This window comes from Ovis aries, chromosome 17 (genome assembly GCF_016772045.2).
Source record: "Ovis aries strain OAR_USU_Benz2616 breed Rambouillet chromosome 17, ARS-UI_Ramb_v3.0, whole genome shotgun sequence".
NCBI classification, from domain to species: Eukaryota; Metazoa; Chordata; class Mammalia; order Artiodactyla; family Bovidae; genus Ovis; species Ovis aries.
In genome coordinates this window covers 71,214,599-71,235,250 of record NC_056070.1, presented here as the reverse complement: position 1 = coordinate 71,235,250, position 20,652 = coordinate 71,214,599, and the positions used below count along the sequence as shown (strand labels likewise).

The 20,652-nt window shown below is 59.0% G+C and overlaps 2 protein-coding genes across 29 annotated transcripts in view; both read right to left on the bottom strand.

The window, feature by feature from the left end:
* Nucleotides 1-204: 204 nt before the first annotated feature.
* LOC121816984 (uncharacterized) lies at nucleotides 205-13,867 on the bottom strand. Of its 4 annotated transcripts, none has more exons than XR_009597065.1 (3): nucleotides 12,166-12,615; nucleotides 5,090-9,236; nucleotides 205-524 (listed from the first exon to the last, which is right to left on the bottom strand). XR_009597065.1 is itself a non-coding variant. In XM_060401352.1 (3 exons), the coding sequence occupies exon 2, from the start codon at nucleotides 11,827-11,829 to the stop codon at nucleotides 10,900-10,902; it is 930 nt and encodes a 309-aa protein (XP_060257335.1). In that variant the 5' UTR covers nucleotides 11,830-12,605; nucleotides 13,773-13,867; the 3' UTR covers nucleotides 205-524; nucleotides 5,090-10,899. The 4 variants fall into 4 exon arrangements, 3 of the variants coding, with proteins under 3 accessions (XP_060257335.1, XP_060257334.1, XP_060257333.1); XM_060401352.1 differs by adding an exon at nucleotides 13,773-13,867 and having other exon boundaries at nucleotides 5,090-12,605; XM_060401351.1 differs by having other exon boundaries at nucleotides 5,090-6,793; nucleotides 8,440-12,615.
* A 1,315-nt stretch (nucleotides 13,868-15,182) lies between these two features.
* Nucleotides 15,183-20,652, bottom strand: part of LOC114108841 (immunoglobulin lambda-1 light chain) — a 469,312-nt gene continuing 463,842 nt past the window's right edge. For all 25 annotated transcript variants that reach the window (XM_060401349.1, XM_060401340.1, XM_060401345.1 and 22 more), the window contains 2 exons: nucleotides 16,910-16,947; nucleotides 15,183-15,613 (listed from right to left, as the gene is read on the bottom strand). In XM_060401349.1, coding sequence (XP_060257332.1) covers nucleotides 15,294-15,613; nucleotides 16,910-16,947 — 358 coding nt within the window. In that variant the 3' untranslated portion in view covers nucleotides 15,183-15,293. The remainder of the gene's footprint in view (nucleotides 15,614-16,909; nucleotides 16,948-20,652) is intronic.

The window sequence follows — 20,652 nt, the reverse complement described above, 5'->3', positions numbered from 1 at the left end:
GACTCCATCTTAGCGTTGTCATGACCTCTTTCCAAATAGCCACCCCCACCACCCTGGACCACTGATCAAGAGAGATGATTCTCTCTCTCATCGTCAACGCGGTCAGTCCCAAACCTGCACCCGGCCTGTCATAGATGTAGCAGGTGAGCAATAAATATTTGCTGAATGTGAAGTGAACTGAAATAACACAAGTGAAAACAAAAACACTTAAAAACACGTGTTTTTATAGCTACGCAGTAAACATAATCGTTGTAGAAAAAAATCAGGAAAGTGGCAAGGGCCAAACGAAAACCACCGTTCCTGGCACGTCCACCCGCCCGGGTAGCGCCAGGGAAGAGGTGCGGACACGGGTGGGCTTGTGGACACAGAGACACACGCCCGCAGATGCTGGGTCTTGTCTTGTGGCCTCCTGGGGATGATGTTTCCACGATGCCTCTCAAACCTTCTACCGCACCATGTTTAGAGGGTCGTTCATCGTGAATCACTTCACTGCTTTGTCTCCTGATACTGCAAGTGTCACGGTCCTTGAGAAATGAGAAGGAACAGGGGCGCATAAGGAAGGAAGTAAACGCCCGGTCTTGCTTCCAGGGGGCACTCAGTGTGTTGGTGTGCACGCTGGCAGCCTTTCCTCTGAGACAGTCAGGGCCTTTTCCCAAAGGTGGGCTCAGACACGACCGCCTCCCGTCCCCTGTCCCCGTCCCAGTCCCCTACAGGGGAACCCACCCACGGCACATCTCCAAGGCCCTTTGGGGCTGTGGAGGTCAGGCTGTGCGGACGTGCTGCCGGTGTGGACCCAGGGCTGGGCACCGCGTTGTCCCTGGGTCCTGGGCCGGTGAGGAGCTCCCAGGAGCAGGGCTGCTGGGCCAAAGGGCAGAGCATCCCCAGGCCATGGACAGGGGATACGTTTCCTGCTGAAGGGCTGGACTGCGTCTCCCTGGGGCCCCTTGGAGTCACGGGCAGTGGGGAGGCCTCTGCTCACCCCCTCGCCCACCCATGGCTCACTCTGCAGCCAGGAGGGCCCCGGGGCTGGGACGCCGGGGCCAGAGCCCCTCTCTGCTGTGCTGATGGGCTCGGTGACACTGCTGCCCCCTCCCCGGGGCCCTGCTGACCTCGGGGGCCACCGCCAGCTGGTTCTGAGATTCCCCTGGGGTCCAGCCCTCCAGGATCCCAGGACCCAGGATGGCAAGGATGTTGAGGAGGCAGCTAGGGGGCGGCATCAGGCCCGGACCAGGCTGGGCGGGGGCTGGGCGGAGGTGGGGTGGGGGTTCTGCACATCCCCACCTGTGAGCTGCACAAACATCCGGCATCAGCCCTGAAACTGGCCTGTCCCGCCGCGCGGGCCGCACCTGGCGCTGTTTGTCCCCGTCCCACGCCCTGCCGACCACGGCTCGGTTTCTCTTCCCCTTGTGGCGCCCTGCTGGCACCCGGAGTTCTGGTTTCAGCCAGCGCAGGGTTAACTTTAGCCTGGGGATTCCCAGGGGCGGCCAGCTGCAGGCAGAGCCCCCACCCCACCCGCTCCCCTCCCTGCTCCCACCTCCGGCCTCACTGCCCCTTCAGGCCCAGGGCCTGGCTGCCCAGCTCCCTGATCCAGGAATCCAACGGTCTTCCTGCTGTTTCTGGCCTGCAAGTCTCCCCACCTGCTTCTCCCTGAGCAGAGGGGAAGGCTGAGGCCCAGAGAGGGGAAGCGTTTTCCCCAGGGTCTCACAGCACAGCAGAGGCAGGCCCTGGACAAGGAGCCCAGGAGGGGACAGAGTGACTGGGGTGGATGAGAGTCACCGGGGTCCAAGCATGTCACAGGTGTCATCGCCTTTAAGCCCCAGGCCCCCCTTCAGGGGAGACTCACTAACCGCCGACCCCCCCTCCCCCAACCTTGTGCAGATGGAGAGAGGGAACTGAACTTAGAGGAAGGCCAGTGGCCCCAGGTCAAGGCTGAGAAGGGCTGTGGGTGGGGGACCCCCCTGCCACCCTGGGGTCTGGGCTCCTCCAGGCCCTTGGCCACCAGCTCCCAGCTCCTCCCAGCTGTGGGGTAGGGGGTGGCCAGGGGGTCCACCCTTGGGCCTCCCCTCTGTCCCCCAGGGCTGGATGATGGAGGCGGAGGTCACCCACGTGGTGTCCAGGGCCTGGCAGAGGTCAGCCCTCATGGAGCCCCTGTGTGGCCTTGATTTCCCACCCCACAGAGGGGAGGCCCCAGGCCGGGAGGGGGTACCTCAGGGGCTGGCTCTGACCCGCTTGCTGGGATGTTCGTAATCTGGGCCTCGGTTTCCCTCCCTGTGAGATGGAGTGATGAGCTCGCTGGGAGCCTCCCAGAAGGCGTGAGTGGCTCTACCCGGGAGTGTGTGTCCCACGTTTCAGGGGTGGTTTGGACAGGGGGCCGCTCAGTGGCCTCAGGGCGCAGCTGCCTTCTGGACCCACAGGTCTGGTCAGGGCTCAGCCCTCGGGTCCTTTGAGCCCCGTCCCTGCCCCTCTGCTGGGTTCCCAGGCCTGGGACACCCGGGGCCTCTGTGCTCACCGAGCCCAGCATAGCGCCGTCCACCCTGGAGAACTCCTGCCCCTCCACCCCCCAGGCCTCCCTCGGCCCCCTCCCAGCACTCTCTGCTCGCCCCTCTCTGCCCTGGCATCCTGTCTGTCTGAGTCTCCTTCCTCCCCAGGGCAGGGCCCAGCCACATGGTACTGCACGCAGGGATTTCTGGGTGGTGAGCAGGATGGCAGGCCAGGCAGGAGATGGGAGCCCAGGGTCTCCGAGGGGGAAGGGTGCTGCAGTGGGGCCTGTGTGCCAGCCGAGGGGTGCTCAGCCCCCACCTTGGTGCCTCTGCTCACGCCAGCCCCCAGGAGGCCCTCCTTCCCTGCGCTCTTCAGCCCTGGGAGTCCAGCTCCCGGGCCTTGTTTTGGGGTGCCCGAAGCTGCTGCTGCTCCCAGACCCCCTCATCTGATCCCCCAGGACCCCAGAACCCCCTGGCTCTTGCCTTCCCCACTGATGCTTCCTGACGCAGGGAAGAAGCATTTCTTGATAGCCTCGTGGGCTCCAGCCTGGGCTGGGATGAGGCTCCGTGACTTAGCTTCACCCCCAGGACCTGAGCTGGGCTCACAGGGGAGGTCAGGGTGCGGCCTGGGCAGCGGCTGATGAACCGGCCGACCCCGGCTGGGCGGGCGAGGGCCACACTCCCCGGGTCCCCAGGCTCGCGGGCGGGGGCACCTGGCTGCCGGACGCTGTGTCTCTCTGTCAGCTGATGTTGTGTGATGGCTGTGGACTTGCAGGCCTGGCCCCTGGCTTCCCGGGGTTGGGGGACCCCCTGGCAGCTCCCCTGAGAACGAGCTGGTGAAGTCCCACCGGTGGAGGGATTTTTGTGTGTTTGTGTTTGGGGGTGGGCTCAGGAGAGCGTGCCGGGTACTTGCTCCCCACCTTTTACTCCTGTGAGGACCACGGAGCCCTGGAATGTCCCAGGACCTCTCTGATTGGAGCCAGATGGGGAGGCGAGGAGGGCAGGGGCCATCAGGGAGGCCTGTAACTGGGGTGGGGTGGGCAGTCTGTTCACCCGCAGCGAGGGGGGCAGCTAGCCTCCCCAAGCTGGCCCTTCTGTCCCACCTCCTGCCCCCACGTTGTCCTCAGCATCTCAGCCGAGCATGGGGGGCAGGCTGGGCAGGGCACGGGGCGCCCTGTGTCCTCAGCCCCCCTCCTCCCGTGGTGAAGCAGGCTTCTTCCAGGTCTGACTTTGGCCTTGACTGTGCCGGGCCTGACTTGCCTGGGATGAGCAGCTGAGAGCCGCGTGCAGGCCGGGCCCCCGGGGAGGCCTCAGGGAGGCGTTCAGATGGATGGAGGGAAAGGTGATGGTTGGATGGATGGGTGGACAGACGGATGGATGAGTGGCTGGCCCATCTGAGGTCCCGTGCCCTGGGGAATGACCCTGTGAGGCCCCGTGGGCATCAGCTGTGCTTTGAGTCACCTCGTTGTTACTCCAGACGCACCAGGGCTCCGAGGGCAGCGATCGTGAGGGTCCCTGTTTCTCTCCCCTTCCCCACACTCAGCTCAGTCCCTCCCCACAGAGAGTCCCAAGTGAGGGGCAGCAGGGGAAGTGTGACCGTGGTGCCTCAGGCCAGCCCCAGCTCCTCTGTGTCCCGTGGCACCCTCAGCTCTGAGCCCGGCACTTAGACGGGCTCCTGGGGCCCCGAGAGGGGCCATGACCTCCAGGATCCCAGACACAGGATCGTGGGACAGAAGCTGCCGCTTCTGACCGATGTGGTCTCAGGCAGCCAGGCCTGGACACAGGGGCCTGGGCTGCCTGGGTGCTGGGCTGCAGGCCCTTCTCCAGCTGGGCTGGTGGAAGCTTCCAGAACTGGAGCTACCCTTCCCCTCACCCTGGGGCGAGGGAGGCACCTGCTGCCAGGGCTGGGCCGGTTGGTCGGGGTTTTCTGGCTATTTCGGGCGTCAGGGCCTCTTGGTTTCGCCAGGCCAGCTGCGTGGGGGTGAGGGTGCGGGGCCTGTGGGGAGCCCCAGGGGTGCTGGCCTGAGGCTGCTGGGCCCAAACAGCCCAATGCCAACGGTGACAACTGTCAACCCCAGAGGCCCGCAAACATCCATTTTCCACCTGACCGTCCCTCTAGGGCCCCCAGGGAGCGAGGTTCCACTGTCACCAGCCCAACTGCACAGAGGGTACCCCGGCCCCCAGCTCCCAACCCAGAATCAGGGCTGTCCCGGACACCGGCCGCCTCCGGGCTCAGTTGTGGCCCCTGGACAGCCTGGCGGGGTGCCCGGCCATCCCCCGGCTGTTTCTCCAGGGCACCTCTCACCCTCCGCAGGCTGTCCCCCGGGCCCTGTCCCCCGTTGGGAGCCCCTAACAGGGCTGCCTTGCCATCGCCGAGGTCCCTGGATGCAGCGGGGACTCAAGAAATCACTGCTGAGCCAGGGCTTTGCTCCAGGCTCTGGTCCACCCGGGTCTCACCCACTCGCCCTCGTCCACACTGGCGCTGGGCTGGTGGCCCGTGTGAGCAGAGACGCTGCGGGTGGCTCACAGGTGATCTGGGGTCCACATCTCTCAGAGAGCTGCTGTCGGCCAGCCCACGGCAGCCTTTCTGTCCTCCTTAGGGAGCTCACCGGGAGACTGGCCCAGGCTTCTCCTTCCTCCCTCGACGTGTCCCCAGGAGGCCGGGTCCTGGGCGGGCAGGAGTTGCCCATCCTGGTGAGACCCAAGAGGGGATGCAAGCGCTGGTGATCAGCACGGCCCGGGCACGGGGTGCTCAGTGGACGCCAGCCCTGACGTCCCCGTGGGGGAAAGAGGTCCCCAGGCCAGGAGCTGGGGAGCAGGAGGGGCCTGGGGGCGCGTGATGTGGCCACAGGGAAAGAGTGTCACCGTGAGGGGCGGCCTGCGTGGAGGCAGGCGTCGGTGCCCTGGTGGGTCGTGCTGACCGTCAGCTGCTCTTGCCCGGGAGTGGGCACAGGGCCTCTGCTGGACCCAGCCCTGCCCCCTGGCCCTTGATCTGTGGCTGCCTGGAGACATTTTCCCTGAGTCCTGCCAGGTTCCCTGGGGACAAGAGCAGGTTTCCACACAGGCGGATCTGTCACTGAGTGGGAAACGGTTAGGGCTGCACCCAGGCCTCTCACGGGCTGGGAGGGGGTGGGCTCACTCCAGGGGCTCCAGTCGAGGCCCATGGGGGCCAGGAACCCCACGGCGGCCACACACTCGATGGGGCTGCAGGGGTCTGCCTGGCTGACCGCGGGGCCTGGTCCTGGCCTTGGGCCCCACATCTTAACCCATGAGAAGGAGTATCAGTCAGTCACTCAGCAAACGGTTACCCCGAGCTTGGACAACCCAAGTTCACTGGCCACACTGGGACATTTCCAGGATTGGAAGTCACTCAGTCATGTCCGACTCTTTGCAACCCCATGGACTATACGGTCCTTGGAATTTTCAAGGCCAGAATACTGGAGTAGGTAGCCTTTCCCTTCTCCAGGGGATCTTCCCAGCCGAGGGATCAAACCCAGGTCTCCTGCACTGCAGGAGGATTCTTTACCAGCTGAGCCACCAGGGAAGCCCACCCCACCTGCCCTCCCTGCGCCCCCGCTGTTAAAAGTCACGCCAGCTTGGTACACACAGTCTCAAGTCAGGGAGCCTGACTTCCAGCTGCATCTCCCTTTCTCAGGATTGCTTGGGCTCTTTAGGATCTTTCTGGTTTCCCTGCAACTTGTAAAACTGTTTGTTCTAATTCTAATTCTGTGAAGAATGCCTTTGGGAGTTTGATAGGCGTTGTACTGAATCTATGGGTTGCTTTGGGTAGTATAGGCATCGTCACACTCTTGATTCTTCTAATCCAAGAGTGTGCTATCCCTCTCTGTGTCGTCTTTGATTTCTATTTTATGGTCTTCTGAGTGCAGGTCTTTGCCTCCTTAGGTAGACTTATTCCGAAGTCTGATGCGATGGTAAATGGGATGGTTTCCTTAATTTCTCTTTCAGACCTTTTGTTGTCAGTCTATAGGAATGCAGGAGGTTTCTGTGTATTAGTTTTATCCTGCAACACACTCGCTGATGAGCTCTGATAGTTATCCGGGAGCATCCCTAGGGTTTGCTGTGCATGAGCGCCACGTCATTTGCACGCAGTGACGGTTTTACTCCCTCTTTTCCAATCTGGGTTCGTTAATGTCTTTCTCTTCTCTGATTGCCATGGCTAAGACTTGCAGAGCCGTGCTGAGTAGAGATGGAGCGAGTGGACATCCTTATCTTGTTTCTGATCTCAGAGGAAACGCTTTCAAGTTTTCACTGCTGAGCATGTTTGCTGTGGGTTTGTCGCTTATGTGCAGACTCTAAAAAAGTGGCATAAATGAACTTGTTTACAAAACAGAAATAGAGTCACAGATGCAGAAAACAAACTTATGGCCCCCAAGTGGCGGGGAGGGGGTGATAAATTGTGAGAGCGGGGCTGCCGTGTGCTCACTGCTCTATATAAAGTAGATAACTAATAAGGGCTTCCATACTGTCCATGGGGTTCTCAAGGCAAGAATACCGAAGTGGTTTGCCATTCCCTTCTCTAGTGGGTGCTGGGAAAGATTGACGGCAGGAGGAGAAGGGGATGGCAGAGGATGAGATGGTGGGATGGCATCACCGACTCGATGGACACGAGTTTGAATATGCTCCAAGAGTTGGTGATGGACAGGGGAGCCTGGCGTGCTGCAGCCCATGGGGTCACAAAGAGTCAGACACAACTGAGCTGAAGTGAATAAGGACCTTCTGCACAGCACAGGAAACACTATCTGATACTCCGCAGAGACCTATATGGGAAGAGAGTCTTAAGAGAGCTGGATACATATATGCATAACCGACTCACTTTGCTGTTCAGCAGAAACACACACAACACTGTCAATCTACAGGAATTAATTTACCAAATCACGGACTTGTTAAGACTCAGGCGTGAGCTGGGACTGTAGGGGAAATGCAGGAGGCAAGTCTACCCCCTGGAACCCCCACTGGGCCTGATGTTCTGGGGGAGGCCGTCATTGGGAGACTCCTGGCCAAACAGGATTAGCTTTGTTGTGACCCCAGGTGACCAACTGGCTTTTCAGAAAATCAGGTCCAAAGACCGGCCCTGCCGGGACCCATTCCCCTCTGCGCACCACTGCACGTGTGTCCCCGAGACCCACGTGCGATCCCTCTGGGTAACCTCACAGAAGCAGGGGATCCCTGGCCACCCCAGGGGGGTGCGGCCCCTTGAAGCCTCTCAAAGGCTCCTGCCCGGCAGTGTGTTGGAGCAGCCTGGCCCACGGGTGCTGGCGGGTGATGCTCCTGTGTGTGCTGCCAGGGGCTCTGGAGACCTGGCCAGCTCCTCCCACGCGTCCTGCTCAGGAGCTGCAAGGAGGAGGCTAACGATGCGCCGTCACAGCCACAGACAGGCCGGGGGCCCTGGGCCTGACCAGGCGGAGGACGGCGCGCTCTGAGAGATGCGGAATTCATCTCTCTGTGTCCTGGTCACTGACCCAGAGGGCACGGCTGCTATAATTTCAAAGCGGCTGGAAACCTAGGTTTAGGCCTTTGTGCTGGGTGTGAGGGTCTGTGTTTCCCGCCAGACACAGGGACCTTGCCCCTCCCCACGGCTGCTGGGCTTGGTGAACACTGTGGAGTTAAGGAGACGTGTGCCCTGCCCAGGTTTCGCCAGGCTGTGCTCTCTTGTTGACTTGCAGGGGGTTGGGCAGTCGGGAGAGTCACCCAGCTCAGCTCTGTAGAAACTCCTGGACGTCCCCCAGGGCCCCAGCAGTCCCCTCCCCTTCCCCACCCCCAGCCAGAGGCTATTCTAGGCTCTGCTTTTCGGCAGTGGAGGAAGTCACAACCCCCCTCCCCCACCCAACTCAATCGCCTCTCCCTGCCTTGGTCTCAGCAAGCAAGCCCGGGGCCAAGGGTGCTGCCCAGTGTGGCTCAGCGAGGCAGGGCAGGGCCAGGCTGAGCCCCCTCTTCTGACCTGACCATCTTCTCTTTTCCTCCAGGGGCTGTGAGTTGGGACTGCTCAGCCCAGCGCTCTGGGGCCTTCAGTCCACAGAGGCTGTGCCAGCGCTTGGCTGAGCAGGGCAAGCCTGGTGTGTTTGAACTTGGTCAATGTGCCCTCTGTCAACTTAAAACAAAAAAAAAACACAGCGTGAGAGTTGCATGCTTCATCTGGGACAATATGAAGACTGCAGCCCAAGGGACGGCCCCTCAGATAGCTCTGAGAAACTGCCCCGAGGAGGCAGGGGGAGAAATGTCGGTTTGTGTGTGATTTCGGTGAAGGGGAAAGACGTGCAGCCAAGCACATATCTTTCCAGAAGATTCTACTAGTCTTGTGGAGCTTTTGCTAGGCACAAGGAACAATCATCACCATGGATATTTTTGGTGCATTTCTAGATATGAGGACATACAAGAACTGGGCTCATAAAATCAGCTCCTGAGAACGTCTAACTCTCTGCAGACCTGTCCGGTCTGTTCCCCGACCCTGCTCCCAGCACAGAGGGCCTCCTTTCTGCTTTCCGCCCTGAACTCTTTCGGCGGGTGTTGACGGTTGGCAGCTGCCGCAGCGCGTGTTCAGTCCTCGTAGAAGCAGATGGCGAGTCCCGTGGCAAGCGCCGGTTTGTAGCTGACGCCCCTGAAGCGGGCAGTGGCGGCCCTGACGGACCTGGAGCCTCTGAAGAAGGGGTTCCTAGGGCCTGGACCCCATCAGAGGCCTGTTCATGCTGCCCATGCTCGGCCGCCTCTCCAGGGGACTCTGGACTCCGTGTTTAGTGCCTGCAGTAGAAGGATGAGCCCCGCTCAGGACCAGGGCACCGTGCAGGTCACATCCCGGCTACTCATCAGCTAAGAGAAAACACACATAATCACCCCTGCCTCCGGACAGGCCATAAGTCCTTTCTGTATCTATTGGAGCGAAACCGCAGGCTTGTAGATCATTAACTGTTTGAACACCTAACATTTGAATGATGGGGTTATTGTGATTGTATTCACCCTTCCTGTGTTTTATGTAAGTCTCAAGGAAATTGGGGTGGTGTGTTCGGACACGTACACATGGGGTGTAAAAGATTTTCACAAACGCTTGTTGGGATCCTTGGCTAAGAGGAGACTCTGCCTCAGGCCGCCAGTGTAATAAACTGCACTCCACTATCTGCATTGTCCTGAGTGAGTTTGTTTCCCGGAATGCACGGCTATAACACCTCCTCGAGGGGTGAGATGGGGGCAGAGGTCAAAGGGGAAAGGAGAGAGGCGAGAAGCTGCTGCGGCTTTGAAGCAGAGGGGAAGGGTTGAGCTGAGGACTGGGCTCGTCTGGACGCTGGAAGCTCTCGGTTCTCGGTTCACGATTGCTGAAGCCCAGCCTGCAGGATTCTGAGCTCAGCTCTCCTAGCATGTGCCCAGTTGTATGGCAGTTTGAATGGTCTTTGGCATTGCCCTTCTTTGGGATTGGACGCTGATACTGATCAATCCAACGAAGACTGGCCATTTCCAGTCCTGTGGCCCCTGCTGAGTTTTTCAAATTCGCTGACATACTCAATGCAGCAATATGGGCTTCCCTGGGGCTCAGCTGGTAAGGAGTCCGCCTGCAGTGTGGGAGGCCTGGGTTCAGCCCCTGGGTTGGGAAGATCCCCTGGAGAAGGGAAAGGCTACCCACTCCAGCATTCTGGCCTAGAGAATTCCACGGACCGTATAGTCCATGGGGTTGCAAAGAGTTGGACACGACTGAGCGACTTTCACTTCTCGAGTGCAGCACTTTAAAAGCATCATCTGTGAGGATTTTAAATAGCTCAGCTGGAATTCCATCACCTCCACTAGCTTTGTTCATAGTAATGCTTCCTACTACTTCAAGCTAGCCTTCAGCAGTATATGAACCGAGAACTTCCAGATGTACAAGCCAGATTTAGAAAAAGCAGAGGAACCAGAGATCAAATTGCCAACATCCATTGGATCATAGAGAAAGCAAGGGAATTCCCAAAGGACATAATTTAATACTTCTGCTTCACTGACTACGCCAAGGCCTTTGACTGTGTGGGTCACAACAAACTGTAGAAAATTCTTATTACAGAGATGGGAGTACTGGGCCATCTCACCTGCCTTCTGAGAAACCTGTATGCAGGTCAAGAAGCAACAGTTAGAACCGGACATGGAACAATGAACTGGCTCCAAATTGGGAAAGGAATATGTCAAGGCTGTATATTGTCACCCTGCTTATTTAACTTATATGCAGAGTACATCATGTGACATTCTGGGTTGAATGAATCACAAGCTGGAATTAAGATTATTGGGAGAAATATCAATAACCTGAGATATGCAGATGATACCACTTTAATGGCAGAAAGTGAAGAGGAAATAAAGAGCCTCTTCATGAGGGTGAACGAGGAGAGCAAAAATACTGGCTTAAAACTTATCATTCAAAAATCTAAGATCAGGGCATCCAGTCCCATCACTTGATGGCAAATAGAAGGGGAAACAGTGGAAGCAGTGATAGATTTTTTTTTAGGACGGGCTCCAAAATCACTGCGGCCAGTGACTGCAGCCGTGAAATTAGAAGACGCTTGCTCTGAGAAAGGAAAGCTGAAGCAAACCTAGACAGTGTATTAGAAAGCAGAGAGGTCACTTTGCCAACAGAGACCAGCGTAGTCAATGCCACGGTTTCTCCAGCAGTCATGTACGGATGCGAGAGCTGGACCACAAAGAGGGCTGAGCACCAAAGAACTGATGCTTTCAAGTTGTGGTGCTGGGGAAGACTCTTGAGAGTCCGCTGGACGGCAAGGAGATCGAGCCAGTCAATCCTGAAGGAAATCAAGCCTGGATATTCATTGGAAGGACTGATGCTGAAGCGCCAATACTTTGGCCACCTGATGCAAAGAACTGACTCATTGGAAAAGACCCTGATGCTGGGGAAGATTGAGGGTAGGAGGAGAAGGGAACGACAGAGGATGAGATGGCGGGATGGCATACCCGACTCAATGGACATTAATTTGATCAAACTCCAGGAGATGGTGAAGGACAGGGGGCCTGTCCTGCTGCAGTTCATGGGGTCGCAAAGAGTCGGACACGACTTAGTGACTGAACAACACACAGCAGAGGCTGGAAAAGGCCCCCGGAAGGAACTCAGCCTGAGAGACCTGGAGTTTCTCCTGTAGGACTCGTTTTGTGCTTCTGCCCCCTGACCTGTAAGAGTAAATGTGTGTCGATTGCTTAAAGCCTCTGTGTTTGGGTGGTTCATTATAGCCGCTAAAGCAAGAGCCAAGGGGCAGAGTCGCCAAGGGACACCCTGAGCCCTGACCGCGGCCTGCCTTTCTAGCCCCCAAGTGCAGCAGGAGGGGGCACCGCCCAGGGCCCCAGCATGGAGGGCCTGTTTGGGGCTCATCACACCCCTCGTCGTCACAGCCTCTGGAGCTGGCGGACCCTGGGGGCCTCACAGAGGGAGTGAGTCCTGACGTCACGGTGGAAGGGAGCACGTGGCCAGTGGACCAGCCCTGGGGAGGTGGCAGGCCCCTTCCTGGGCCTCAGACCTGGGAGAGCAGCCCTCTCCTCTTTGCTCCCACCTGGCAGAGATGGGTGGTGAGTTGGGGGACAGCTTGGGGGCCCTGGGACACCCAAGGGGCCTCAGGCAGGGGTGGGAGAGGCCTTAGGTGTGTGGTGTGTGCAGGGTGGTGGGTTTTTGTTCCAAGGGTCCAACCTGGGTCCAGAGGCAGGAGCTTACCTGGTGCACCTCCCAGGGGCCAAATCCAGGGACCATTACTATGTAGCCGTCGCCTGCCCGCAGATGGCACCCGAGACAGGAACACGGCGGGCTCCCTTTGCAGGGCAGCTGTGCCAGCTCGTGGTCCTCGCCGGGTCCTGAAGCTACCGGCCCATCACCTGTGTGTGTGTCAGAGCCCAGCTCCCAGCAGGGCTGAGGTCTCCGGGAAAACATGACCCCACTTTTGACTGTGGTACAAGGTGCCTGGCTTCGGCTCTGAGACACCAGTTTCCCTCCAGCAAAGGCTTTGTTGTAAATCTCGGAGCTTCTGAGGCACCTCTTGCCGCCTTCCTGAGGAGCTCAGAGCTCACCTCTGTCGTGGGCTCAAGCCTCCTCCAGGTGGGTCTTTCATGCAACCGTTTTCCTTCCTGGCTTCCTTCCAGCCTCTTGCATCCCTGAACCTGTCGTTGGGTGGAGAACCGAGACGCACCCTAGGTTTAAGAGCCTATGAAGCTGACAGTGCAGGACTGGCCTGGCCCCCGTGGGTGATCCAGCCCTCAGGAGTGACGAGGAAGATGTGGGGGTTGGCAGGAGAAGAACTGGGCAGCGAGGGAGGGGGGCATTCCAGGGGCAGGGCCAGGGCAGGAGAGAGATGACACGGTGGCAGTGGCGGGGTCGCCCTCTAGAGGGTCTCGACCGGGACAGGGAGGGAGGGCTCATCTGGACGGCACCAGTACAGAAAGGTGGTTGGGTGGGCAAGGCCCTGAGCTGGAGGAGGAGAGGGCGGGTGCGGGGTGGGTCCCCACCAGTCTCCCAGAGATGCCCCCCCACCCTGACACTGTAAGCTGCTCCCCTTGGGGTATTTTCCTCCTTGGTGCCTAGGTTTCCCCACCCCAGTTCCAGAATCCTGGAGAGGCTGATGATTAAATACGGGACAAGGCAAAGCATGAGCAGAGAGCAAGGTTTCTGAATGACAATGAGAAAGCTGATTGGGTGCAGGGAGAGGGCTGGGGTGGGCCCGTGGACCCTCCTGGTTCCTGTTAGGACCCAAGGCCTAATCTCGGGAGCTCCGGGCCCCCGCTCTGGGCCATTCTGACTCTTCAGGGTCACACGCCTTGTCCTGTCTGCATAACTTGTCCCCCGGCCCGTGCTCCCTGCAGCTTCTAGCATCGGCGGCCATGACCTCTCACCCCTCCTGGGGCGTCAGTCTGCAGTGACCGCAGTCCCCCCAGGCCCCACTTACTCCCAGGGTCCCCACAGCACGGTCATCTGCACCGGGGTAGGGTCTCCTCCCTTTTGGCGAGGGGGTTTCTTGCCTCACAGTCTCAGAAGGTGAAGCATCCAGGGAGGCAGCTCAGACAGTGTCTGGAGGTTGCGGGGAGCCCGGGGTGAAAGGGCCTGGGGGCTGGCGGTGGACAAGCCTGCCGTCCCATACTGCCTGCCCATCTGGATATTCTCTGGGCTTTGCTGGTGACAGGGAAACGTGAAGAACCCCAGGGGGAACAGGCTAAAAGCGGGCAGGTTACAGGCCTAGGGCGACTGAGACCTCAGCCCCAGACGGGTAAGGAGACACAAGAATCTACCCAGCTGTCACTCCTGACCCGGAAAGCTGGAAGGGGGAGACTCACCCCGTATGGCTGGCTGGGTCCCTCCACCGAGCAGACACACAGTGACACAGCCTCGAGCATAAACCCTGCTGCCAGCCCACCAGCCCTGGCCCAGGCCTGCCTGCAGCTGCAGAGGAGCCCTGGGCTGCCACACACTGCCCCCCCGCCCCCCGCCAGCCCCCCACCCCCTCCCCCGGCCCCCGCACCCTCCCCCCCCAGCCGTCAGAGGGGCTGGTCGACCCTCCGGGCAGGTGAGGGGAGCTACCCCTCCCGTCCTGTGAGCTCACCCCTGGGAAATGGGGCTCTGGCCATCTCCAGGCGGGGGAGGGCAGGAGGGACAGCTGGGTGTCACACTGGGTCTGGTCCAGGGGAACTTCTCCTGGAGGAGGTGGGGGCTGCTCACGAGCAGCTTAGGGGGTCGGCCTGGTGGGAGGCGGTTTACAGCCCAGAGGGGATGGAGCTGCGGTCTCCGCAGAGTGAGGCCATGCTGGATTCTGGAAGCGCTCTGGTCCAGCATGGCTGTTTGCAGTGGCTTGTGTGTGTGTCTAACAGTGCTCACGTGTGGTCCCACGTGAATGCCCAGCACAGTCTATCCAGGTCTCAGAGCCCATTCTGAGCTCCTAAGACAGCGCCCAAGGTCAGAGATGAACACACCAAGACCTCCCTAACCGGATTCTCGGCGTGTGCTCACGGAGCGCATCAACCAAAACGGGCACTTGGGCCTGAGATGGTGCTGGGCTCCGTGGTGGGCTGAGTCCTAAGGGGTCGCAGAGGGCAGAGCTGGGCTGGTCAGCGACCTCGAAGGCAGCTGGGAGCCTCCTGACACACAAGCGGGAGGAGGGCAACCTGGGGGAACTGTGAGATGAGTGCCCAGGGTGGGGGGCTTGCAGGTCCCCTGAAGAATGTGACAGGGAGGCCTGGGGGAGGGGCAGAGGGCTGTGGCCTTGGGAAGGTCGAGGCCGGGGGAGTCTTGGCTGTGACGACTGGGAATCACCAGGGTGGGGTTTCAGCCAAAACACGCATGATGTCAGGGAGGGTCATCATCTAAGTGGACAGAGGGCCGCTTGAGCAAGAGCAGCTTCCAGATGTGATTGCTGAGCACCCAGGGGAGGGAGCCGAGATGCTGTCCTGGGGCGGTGGCAACCAAAGAGTGTGTGACGTGGACCATCGGAGCTGGACACGGTCCACACAGTGGAGGGAGCATGGCGGCTGACGGGGAGGGTGGACAGAGTTCCACTCCTGCCGTGGCCCCACCCCCTGTTCTAGAATGTTCTCTGGGGAATTCTGGGTGACCGTGAAATCATCCCTCCCCAAACCCCCAAGCCTCCGCCCTCTCTCCTGGTTCCCAAAGGCTAAGAGGATTTGTTTCCTTTGAGGATGATTGAGCTCAGGACAACAAATGTATCAACAAAAATGAGCAGAGAACATTCATTTCTGAATGACAATGAGGACATTTTATTGAGAGCTGATTGCGTGCAGGAGGAAGGACTAGGGGGAGCCAGGGTGGGAGGGTAGGACTTTCTGGGGTGGGGGCCCAGGGCCCTAAGAACACTCTGAGGGCTTCACTGTCTTCGTCACGGTGCTCCCCTCGTGCGTGACCTCGCAGGTGTAACTGCTCTTAGACTTCCACTCGCTGCCCGTCAGGGTCAGGTAGCTGCTGGCCGCGTACTTGCTGTTGCTCTGTTTGGAGGCCTGGGTGGTCTTCACGTTCTGATTGATGGTGCTGCCATCTGCCTTCCAGACCACGTTCACGCTACCCGGGTAGAAGTCGTTGATGAGACACACCACGGTGGCCTTGTTGGTACTGAGCTCCTCCGTGGAAGGCGGGAACAGGGTGACCGAGGGTGCGGACTTGGGCTGACCTGCAAAGTGCGGGAGGGGAAGAAGATCACAGTCAGAGGTCTGGTGCCTGTCATGGGAGCCTCTGAGTCTGTGTCACAGTGGGACACAGGATCCTTTGAGAGCCCAGCAGGACCCCGAGTCCAGGCACCACTGTGAGCCAGAGGGTCCGTGCCAGGGAAGGTGGGTGGGTTTTCTCAAGCACCTCCCCATCTTCCTGGGAAAGCCTGAGCCTGGACCCCTGACAGTGCTGTCCTGTGACCCCCTGGGTCTTGGCTTCCCACACAGACATCTGACCCTCACTCTCCTTGCCTGCCCGTCTGATGGTTGATGGGGGTCTGCCTGGGGCTGTCTGTCTGTCCCCATGAGTGGATGATGTGCCCTCCCTGGCCTCCTGTGAGTCAGTCCAGGTATATTTCGAGCTGACATGTCTGTTTGCGCCTTTGCCCGAAGGAGTCTGTTGGTCTCCTAGTTAGTCTGTGTCCCTTGGAGCCTCTGTGCTGGGTCGAGGGAGAGCCTGTTTGCCTGTCCTCGGTCCCCCCATCTGCAGATCTGAGTTCAGATTCCTCTCTGATCCTTCTTGGGTCTGGAGGTTTCCTACCCTGGTACCTGTCTCTCTGCTTCCTCAGGGACTCCTGCTTCTGAGGACTGTGTCTTGCAGACGCAGGAGTCTGTGTCCCCCGCGTCCTGACCGCCTATCCCCTTCCCCGGTTCTGAGTCCAGCACCTTCTCCTCCCCCGTCTTCCCTCTTGCAGTTTCCCTGGGTCCCAGGCCTGCCCAGAATCCGCGCGGCAGCCCCCTGGAAGCCTGGGCGAGCCCCTCCACCTCTGCCAAGTCCCCGAGCCGCTCCCTAGACCCACGGTCCCCAGACTGTCCTGACCCTCTGACTTCGGTCCCCAGCCCTGAGGGTTCTGGGTCCCTCTGATGTCTCCCCATGGTCCCTCATCTGTAGCCCGGTTCCCTCTTCCCCGTGAGATAGGGACCCCAAGTGACCCTCAGAGACAAAGCTGGTCAACATAGAGCCCAGACTAGGGGTTGGGGGAACAGAGGAGAGCGAGGTCCGAGAGCCAGACAGACCAGTCAGTAAGTCAGCCTGCTCACTCCCCTGCCTCTGGGGTCAGAGGGGAGGCTCTGGTGGCGGCCTCAGTGACAAGCAGGACAAGTCTGGGGTCAGGGGAAGGGAAGAGGTTAGGGCCCCAGAGGTGGGTCCTGGTTGAAGGCTTGACCACAGGCTGACACCGGGCCCAGAAAAGAGCAAAGTGACAGAAAATCCAAACCTTGGGGAAAGAAGAGGGAGAGAAAGGAGGAGGGAGACTCACCCAGGACGGTCAGCCTGGTCCCGCTGCCGAAAACACCACACAGTGACACAGGCTTGCACAAAAACCCCTCCCTGGGAGGCCCGCCCCGCCCGCCCCGCCCCCAGCCCCCCACCTGCAGCTGTGCCGGAGGAAGTGGGGTCCCTGCCCCAGGCTGGTGTCTGCTCACAGAGGGGCTTCAGCACCCCTCCCCCGCAGCAGATGAGAGGACAGGGGACCCCATGCGGAGCTGCAGGAGCCTTGGACAGGCAGGCTCCCTAAGCAGGTGTGCGTGTTGGATGCATTCTTCCCACCAGGCGGCCAGGCGTGGGAATGGAATCATAGGGGGCCGGGGGCCTTCACCGCCCTAAGAGCGAAGTACCCCGGAGGAGAAAGCCGCTTCTCTTCTCTGAGGAGTTGGCAGCAGCCTGACCCCCTGGTGAGAGCACAGGCTGAGGGCGGGGGCGTCCCCATCCCCTCATGGACACGGCTGGAATGGATTTGCCGTGACCGTCTTCCATCTGACCCTAACTGGGGCTCCAGGGGCTCCCCTCCAGTTCCTCGGGGTTCTCCTGGCTTCAAACGGGCATCTCTAGTGAGGCTTGGGCTGGTTGCTGTCCAAGTCCGGCCTCCGTCTGTAGGGAGGACTGGACAGTGTCCTGGCCAGCCCTCAGGGTCTCATCTGACGTTTGGAGGCATCTGAGAGCATCTTATTGAGAACAGAGATGTGAGCAAGCCCCTAGCTGTGGTCCTGGGACAGCATCTCTTTAAGGAGAATCAGGCTGCTGGGCTACACGGGCCATCCCAGGCCTGAGTCGGGCCAGGCACCAGAGGGGCCTGGAACACACGGTCCCCACAGAGCGCAGGAAGTTGTGAGGTCTCCTGTGCCTGAGCGGGAAGGCCTGGGGCCACCAGCCGAGGCTGCCCTGGACGAAGGTGGGAACTCCAGCACCAAGAGAGTATGACCAGGGCGGATTCAAACATTGCCTGCACGCACCCTGGACTTCCCCGCGATACGATGAGCTGTTGGCTTTCAGAAGATGGCAGAGACCACTCATTATTTTGCAAAAGTGCTCCACTAAAGGACAGAAATAAGATCCAAAAGCTACTCCTGGAGAAGTGAAGAGCATCGGAGGGGCCTCCCTTTGCAGACCAATTACTGCTTTCACTCCTGGAGAAGGAAATGGCAACCCACTCCCTAGCTTTGCCTGGAAAATCCCATGGGAAGAGGAGCCTGGTAGGCTACAGTCCATGGAGTCGCAAAGAATCAGACAGGACTGAGCGACTTCGCTCGCTTTCACTAGAGCGAGGAGGACAGAACTACAGTTGCCCCTGGCTTCCCACCCCACCTGAGGGACCTGGGATTGGAGCGTCCAAGGAAGATAAGTTGGCTAATGACCTATGATCCCGAAAGGGCCCTGTGGGGGGAATTGGCCAACCGTCCTAGGACTGCCTCTGGCCAAAATATGCCCCAGAACCCTGCTAGCCCTTTCTAGCTAGAGCCACTTTACTTTGCAGGCACGTAAAGCAGCGGGAATTTCCCAGGTCCAGCTTGAGGTGGGGGGCTGGGGGCTGCACCCCAGCAACCGCACTCTTGCAGCCTCTTCCAGCTAGAAAAAGCCAGAGCGATTTGGGAGAGACTGAAGGACCCACCAGGCCCCAGACATACCCACCAATCAAAGGGTCAAGGCTTTCCAACCCTCGTGGAAAGAACACAAAATACACCAAATCAAACAGCGCCCCAAACACAACCAGGTGACCAGGAGGCACATGGAAAGATGCTCGACATCACTAACCATTCGAGAAGCGCAAATCAAGACTGCAGTGAGGCACCAGCTCCAAACGGTCAGAACGGCCATCACCTAAACGCCTGCGAAGGTGCGTGCTGGAGAGGCTGTGACCAGAAGGGAACGCTCTTGCGCCGCTTGCAGGAGCGTCAGCTGGTGCAGCCGCTAGGGAGAAGACTGTGGAGGTTCCTCAAAATCCAGAAATAGAGCTACCGTGTATGATGCAGCAACCCCACCACGGGGCATACACCCCGAGAAAACCACAGCTCAAAGAGACACGCGTGCCCCAGTGTCCACGGCAGCACTGTTCGCAGTAGCCGGGGCGTGGAAGCGGCTTAAATGTCCGTCGACAGATGAATGGATAGTGAAGATGTTGGTGCGTCCGCGCAAGGGAACATGAGTGACCCATAAAGAAGAATGAAGCAAGGCCATGTGCAGACATGGACGGACCTGGAGCTTGTCATACGGAGTGAAGTCAGACAGCAAAAGACAGATAGCACTCGATACGGCTTAAATGTGGAATCTAAGAAAGTGGTTCAAAGGAACTGCTTTACAAAACAGAAATGAAGTCACAGATGTAGAAAACAAAATTACGGTTGCCAAGGGGGACAGAAGCGGGGGGATAAACTGGAAGATTGAGATTGACATACACATGCTGCTCTTAAAAAGTCTGTATATGAAGTCGACGGCTAATGAGAAGCTACTAGACAGCGCAGAGAACGCGAGCCAGTCCCCTGCGATGATCCGGATGGAGACAGAATCTAAAAGTGTGGGCACACGTATGTGTATATACATAGACGTCTGACTCACTTTGCTGGGCAGTAGAAACTTATCCCACCACAGCTCAATAGAAATGAGCGAACACAGGGTTTTCTTGGTGGTCCAGGTCCTGCGCCTGCCGGTGCAGGAGACATGGGTTTGATCTTCCCTGACCTGAGAAGGTCCCACGGGCCTCGGAGCGCCTACGTCCTCACACCACAGCTGTTGAGCCTGGGCTCTAGAGCCTGCCCTCTGCAACAGGAGGAGGCTCTGGAACGGGGGGCCTGCACACTGCGAGGACAGGGCAGGCCGCGCTCGCTGCAGCCAGAGAAAGAGCTGGAGAAGCAGTGAGGACCCAGCATCAGACTCCCCGCAGAACTAAGCCCACCCCGGACCTGGCTTCAGGTGCCTCCAGTCCTCCTGCGGGAGGCCCCGCTCCCCGCTAGGGCCCCAAGGCTGCCCTGTGTGTCTCAGTCTCACCCGGAACCCTCCTCATTTCTCCCCGAAATGAATGAGATCAAATAAAGGGAGACTTTAAAAGCTAATCACTGTCAACATGAAAAATTACCAGGAAAAAAGACGCTACGAAAAATGAATGGAAACAAAATACAGCCAAGTAAATCTGCTATGACAACTGTGAGTCATTTCACGAGAAGCTATTTTTCGGACTTCAGGAATCATGGAGGATTTCCGTTTGGCTTTGCTCATGATAATTTAGTTACAGTTTAGGTTCTTTCTTTCCAGGCCACGAGTGACATCTTTTCAGATGAGACGACGTAGTGGGGGATGGGCGCCAGAGGCTCCCACTGGGGAGGAGGGATTCTGTTGTGGGGAGGAGCTGGCGGCACCCCTGAACTGATGACCTGGGGTCCAGGCGACAAGAACCTGGGGGTATTATTATTCCCCTGCCTTCTCATGTCATGTTCTCAGTTCTTCACGATGAAGACGTGTGGCGATACAGGGGAGTTAGATTTGGGCGGCTGCAGCTCTGGGTGGGGGACACGGTGGCATTGTGCCCAGCAGGGCCATCAAGACGAGGGCGACCTGGGTGGTCCCCTTCTCCCTTGGGGCCTTAGGTTTCCCATCGTGGAAATGGGATCAGGCATCAACTATGGAACACCGCGCCCCTGGCTTCTCTCACCTCCTCGTCTGTAATGTGGGGTCGGGGTACCAGGGATGTGGGCTGCTGTCTCTGGGGTCGCACAGAGTCGGACACTACTG

Coding starts and splice junctions, on each gene's coding strand:
- LOC121816984 (XM_060401352.1), bottom strand. CDS start 11,829: ATGAGCCCCAAACAGGCCCTCCATGCTGGGGCCCTGGGCGGTGCCCCC.